Here is a 5,600-nt window from a genome sequence, read left to right as displayed (position 1 = left end):
GCCAGCGCCGAGGTGAAGCAGAAGGCGTCGTAGCGGTCGCGCATGCGGTCGCGGGGCCCGTAGCTGCGGATGCCGGGCCGGCCGGGGCCGCCGCACGGGGCTCGCGCGGTGAGCACGGGGTAGCGCACGGAGCCCTCCAGCAGCCAGCCCGCGTTACACCAGTCCAGCCCTTCGGTCCACGCTGCGGCCGGGAGGGGGCGCCACAGCGCAGTCAGGCCCGGCCGCGCGCGGCCCTGGGTGCCCGACCGCCCTGCGCTCACCCTGGTACAGCTGGCCATAGGTGGCCAGGCGCCCGTCCTGCTCCTCGCATGCCCGCTTCGCCTCGAAGTAGTTGAACTGGTAGCGGCCGCGGCTGGGCTGATACGGAAACACCACACCTGGGGGCGGGAGAGCTTGGGGAAGGTCCGCGACGCCATGCCAGGCGGGAGGCCGAGGCAGGAGGGCGCGGAAGGCTCACCCTCCAGGCGCAGGGTCAGCGCTACGCTCTCGTCCTCCATCCCGTTGATGAGCTCGCAGCGGTAGCGGCCCTCGTCCTCCAGGCGCACGTCCGCCAGCACCAGTGAGGCGTCCAGCCGGTGCCCCCGCCGCAGCCTGGCGCGCCCGCCCAGCGGCCCGTAGCCCCGGGCGTGCAGCCCGTTGGTGACGAGGATCGGAGTTTCCCGGAGCTCCCCCGGCTCTACTTTGCTCCAGCGCACCTTGTAGCTGGGAGGCGAGGCGCCCAGGATGCAGGGCAGTGTGGCCGTGGCCCCACGTCGCGAGTGAATGACCTCGTGGATGGGGGGCAGGAGGTAGTGGGGCCCGGGGTGGGATGCTGAGCAGAGGGGGCCACAGTGGCAGGGACTCCCCGTCGCTCACTGCCCGGTGCCCACCCAGATCCCGCCCCCAGAGGCGGTCCAGCCCACTCCTTTGCTCCCTGCGCGCAGACTCTATGCTTTGGGTACTGGCCGCCGCTGCCCTTAGCACGGGCCCGCCGGGAGCCTCTGCCCCAGCGTGTTCCGCGTGCTGGGCTGGCCTGGGCCTTACCTGCGTCCCCCAGCGCTCTGTTAGAGATGACGAGCACCCAGGGGAGAAGGAAGCGGCAGAGTTCGGACAAGGTGAGCCGGCCTGGCATGATGGGGTCTGCCAGCAGGTTCTGCGGGGTGCAGAAGGCGGCGTGTGCTTAGGGGAAGGGGCGGAAGAGCAGGCAGGGTGAGGTAACTCGAGGGGAATTCCTGGAGGGAACCTGCAGTGGGAAACCAAGGGGCGACAGCAAGAAGGTGATGGTGGGGGAGGCAGCAACAACCCCACTGCCCCTGACCTGAGGCCCGGGCCAGGTCCTGATTTAGCAACTTCTCTCTTGTGATCTCTCAGCCGAGGTGCTCCGTCCCAAACTTGCCATCCATGGAGTTTGCCAACGCTGCAGGCTCTGTCCTGTCCCAGAGCCCCTCCTCAGAGTGAGTATGGTCTTGCCGCTCTGTGCTTGAAGCAGTGGCTCCTCATAGCCTTGAGGGTCACGTTCAATCCCCTCACAATGCCCTGGACCCCCAATGGTCCAGATCCTCCCGCACCTCCACCATCACCCCCTCCACGCCCTTCACCCCATCCTCTGCCTCAGGATCCCATGGACTTCCAGAAGATCCCAGACAGCCCAGGGTCAAGCTCACTCCATGCACAGGTGTGGGCTTGGATCTCACCTTGTCTAAGAAACCTTTCTTCACACGCAGTTGGTCAGACTGTGGTCTACTGGATTGCACCAGGGACTTACTTTTGAAGCTGTGTGCACTCGTACACATATGGGGGGGAGTCACCCAGGTCCTTCACACTGAGCTACATTCCCAGCCTTTTTTTATTTTTTATTTTGAGACAGGATCTTGCTAAATTGCCCAGGCTGGAGTAGACCCTCCTGCCTCAGCCTTAAGAGTGATGGGATTCCAGGCAGGTGTGGCCATCACAACCAGAAAAAGTACTTTTTTTAGCACCTAAACTTACAGTGTGATTTGAAAGTAATACATATGACATGTGGAATATCAGGTTTGTCAAAAATGTAAAGTGTGAAATTATAAAGTTATTTTAAAAATTATTTCAAATGCAACTGTCTGTTTTGGCAGTACATTGTTTTCCTTCTTTATCATCTATATTCTTTTTTTTACTGTACTAAGAATTGAACCCAGGGACACAGTACTGTTGAGCTACATCCCAAGCCTTTTTTATTTTTTATTTTGAGACAGGGTCTTACTAAGTTACCCAGGCTGTTCTCAAACTTGTGATCCTCCTGCCTCAGCCTCCCAAGTAACTGGGATTACTGGGGTGCACTACCAGGCCAAGTGATGGGAATCTATTCATAGCACTTTGATTTTTATTTTTTAATTGGATTGAGAATCCCTTGACCTAGTTTTATTAATTTTCCAAACCTGGCTCATCTACATCCTAATTGGATGATTTTGAACAAATTACTTAAGTTCTCTCTGCCTCAGTGTCCTCATCACTCTCACTGGATAATAATAGCATGATTCCCTCCTTGAGTAGTTTCAAGGATTACATGAATTCACAACATCTATGTCAAATGCTTAACCTGACATGTATGGTGCTCTGTATGTGGTAGCTACTATCTCCAGTTCTAGCCTCATTTCTGGCATGGAGTAAAAGCTGATGTGTCAGCATTTTAATGAATGAATTCACTTTAAGGACTTCTAGGGAGAAGAGCTGAGTACAATCAGAGAGAGGGGGAAGACTCTGGAGAGTGACCAGAACCCAGGCCTGTAATCCCAGCACTCTGGGAGGCTGAGGCAGGAGGATGGTAAGTTCAAGCCCAGCCTGGGAAACTTAGTGAGATCCTGTCTCAAAATTAAATAAATAAATTAAAAGGCCTGGGCATGTAGCTCCATATGAAGGCTCCGGGTTCAATCTCAGTACCCTAGGGTGTCGGGGATGACCAGATCTAAAGAGCTGAGCCCCAACTTCCTACAGATGCAAGCTGAAGCCAGCGTGCAGCAGGAGAAACAGATTAGGTGCAAGAACTTCCCCGTAGTTAACCAGTGAGAGAACCACTTCTTCTTCACAGGAAAACCTGGTAAGTAACAGTGACTGCAGGGTCTGAAATGGACTCAGAGCCACCTATAAAGACAGCTAGAGAGCCAGGTATGGTGGTACACGCCTGTAATCCCAGCACTCGGGAGGCTGAGACAGGAGGATCGCCATGAGTTTGAGGCCAGCCTGGGCTATAAACTGAGTTCAAGTCCAGCCTGAACTACATAGCAAGATCCTGTCTCAAAAACAAAAAAAAAAAGCAAAACGAAACAAAAACAAGGCAAGTAGCATGAACATGTGCGAAAGCTACTATCCCTGACATTCCTGTAAACACTTTACCTATTTCTATATTTATTTCTCCTGGCAATGCTGTGAGGTAGGAACTAATAAAAGACGTGGGACACCTGCTGAAACAAAGGTGTATATGATGCCAGGCGTGGTGGCACACACCTGTAATCCCAGCATTGAGGAGGCTGAGGCAGGAGGATTGCTCTGAGTTTGAGGCCAGCCTGGGCCACAAAGTGAGCTCAAGGCCAGCCTGAACTGCATAGCGAGACCCTGTCTCAAAAAGACAACAAACAAACAAAGGTGTATATGATGCCAGGTGTGGTGGCACACACCTGTAATCCCAGCACTCAGGAGGCTGAGGCAGGAGGACTGCTGTGAGTTTGAGGCCAGCCTGAGCCACAAAGTGAGTTCAAGGTCAGGCAGGACTGCATAGTGAAACCCTTTCTCAAAAAACAAGACAAAAAGAAGGTGCACGTGTTGAGGAAACTTTAGTGCTGTTGCACAGATGGTAAGATTTGAATCCACATCTGATAGTTTAAACTCTTCCCCAAACCCGACCCACCCCAAGGCTGGGGATTGAACCAGGGCCTTCCCACTGAGCTCCAGCCTTTTTTTTTGAGATAGGGTCTCACTAAGTTGCTACGCTGCCTAGGCTGGGCTTGAACTTGCGGCCCTCCCAAGCCTCCCAGCGTGCCGGGGTTACAGGCCTGCACCACCACACCAGCTAGGCCTACACTCTCAACCACTGATCTGTGTTTCTGTCTTTCAAAGCAGGTGCCACATCAGCCTCATACCGCTTGCAGAAAATGACACCGCAGCCAGCAGCCCTGTGGCCTACCTGTTAGACAAAGGAAGCGATGTGTAGCAGCCTTCTGTCCTGCGTAAGAGAAAGGAGGCTTCCAGGTGAAAGTTGTCCAGGGACGTCCAGGCACTTTAAAGCCCAGGGTCTTGAGCACCTAGGTGACCAACGTAGTGGCTGCTTTTACACCTTTGAAGGAAGCCTTCCCTCCTGCACTCAAAGAAGAAGCCAAGGTGCCGAAAGCGACCCGACCCGCCAGTCCACCGAGCCAGGCTAAGGGACCGTGTCCAGCCCTGTGGCTTTATCTGTGCAGCCCCTGTTCTCGGACCAGGGAAAGATGCCCAGCCTGGGAGGAGGGCAAGGACCCACGGTGGAAGAAGGAGTGAAAAAGGCAACATGGAAGGCACAGAAAGCAGGCGCTTTGCTGCTGCCGGACGCTGGGGAACCAGAAGGGATGGGGACCAATGCTAAGGGCAAGAACCCGGACCGTGGCTCAGGGACCCACGGCCGCCTGACACTGCTGCTCGGGCCTCGTAAGCAGCACGTGACCGCCCCCCTCAGCAGGTCCTCACCTCCGCCCCCGGGTGCCTGGAGGCGCATTGCCTTTGGGAAGAGGCTGTCAAGGTGGAAACTGATTTCCAGCTGCTTCTCGGAACCTGATCCCCTCTCTCCAGCCCCTGTCTGCCCATCTGTCTGTCCTTTCCTTCTCTGTCCCCACCCCATCGGAAGCACAATTTCCCTTTGTCTCTGTCTTTTTTGCCATTGTTGAATAACAGGGCCCCTTTCTTTATCCCGTGGGTAATGGCAACGAAATGTCAACAGCTGGGGATGTGGGATGCAGGACGGGCTGGCACATACCACCGGAAAAGGCTTGCGCGGGGTGGCTCCTGCAGGAATGGACGTCCAGGGAGAAGGGAAGGGTGAGGGCAGAGATGAGGATGGTTGAAATGCACCCCCCAGGTCGCCCCACTGTGAGAATCTAAGGAGATTTTGCCTGAGGCCACGGAGTGGTTTGGGTTGGAGTGGGAGAGATGGGAGTTAGTGAGAGGGACTTCTCTGTCCCTAGGGAGGGACCTGGGAATTTCTGGGGATGGAGGCTCTCCAAATGAAGGCCAGTTTATTCACCCCCTGGTGTCCCACCTCTGCCTTCAGTATAGTTGCATAATCTTAGTTTAACATCCTCAGGAGAAAGAGGAGGGGGAATCCTTAATCTCATTAATCCTTAATTCTTTAGAGAACTTCACCTTCTCTAGTCTCTCCTATTAGGAACTCTAAATACCTGCTAGGATCCAAATCTATTTTTAAAACCTTTTCACTGAGGTAAAATTTACATACAAGAAAGTGCACAGGCTGGGCCTGGTGACTCATGCCTATAATCCTGGCTACTTGGGAGGCTGAGGCAGGAGGATTGCAAGCTTGAGGTCAGTTGGGGCAGTCTAGCGAGAATCTGCCCAAAAAGTGTGGTAAAGCACCCCTGGGTTAAATCCCCAGTACTGGAAAAATGAAA

At 54.6% G+C, this 5,600-nt stretch overlaps 1 protein-coding gene and 1 long non-coding RNA gene across 5 annotated transcripts in view; one reads left to right on the top strand and one right to left on the bottom strand.

Annotated features, from left to right (window-relative positions):
• Nucleotides 1-4,221, bottom strand: part of Hapln2 (hyaluronan and proteoglycan link protein 2) — a 4,861-nt gene extending 640 nt beyond the window's left edge. Inside the window, exons 1-6 of one of the 3 annotated variants that reach the window (XM_013508193.1) lie at nt 4,133-4,221; nt 1,298-1,410; nt 1,024-1,132; nt 458-811; nt 261-377; nt 2-181 (exon numbers count right to left, since the gene is read on the bottom strand). In XM_013508193.1, the coding sequence (XP_013363647.1) occupies nt 2-181; nt 261-377; nt 458-811; nt 1,024-1,111 (739 nt within the window). In that variant the 5' untranslated portion in view covers nt 1,112-1,132; nt 1,298-1,410; nt 4,133-4,221. Of the gene's footprint in view, nt 1; nt 182-260; nt 378-457; nt 812-1,023; nt 1,223-1,297; nt 1,411-4,132 lie in introns of all 3 variants that reach the window. The other 2 variants (XM_013508194.1, XM_013508192.1) reach the window with 2 other exon arrangements.
• LOC102005511 lies at nt 1,002-4,150 on the top strand. Of its 2 annotated transcripts, none has more exons than XR_264880.2 (5): nt 1,002-1,094; nt 1,351-1,433; nt 2,665-2,776; nt 2,947-3,049; nt 4,066-4,150. It is a non-coding gene; the product is annotated as an uncharacterized LOC102005511 (long non-coding RNA). The 2 variants fall into 2 exon arrangements; XR_001232179.1 differs by having other exon boundaries at nt 2,890-3,049.
• Nucleotides 4,222-5,600: the final 1,379 nt, after the last annotated feature.

This window comes from Chinchilla lanigera, unplaced genomic scaffold, assembly GCF_000276665.1.
Source record: "Chinchilla lanigera isolate Chin_1 unplaced genomic scaffold, ChiLan1.0 scaffold00144, whole genome shotgun sequence".
In the NCBI taxonomy this organism is placed as follows: domain Eukaryota; kingdom Metazoa; phylum Chordata; class Mammalia; order Rodentia; family Chinchillidae; genus Chinchilla; species Chinchilla lanigera.
This window is presented reverse-complemented; position numbering and strand designations above follow the sequence as displayed.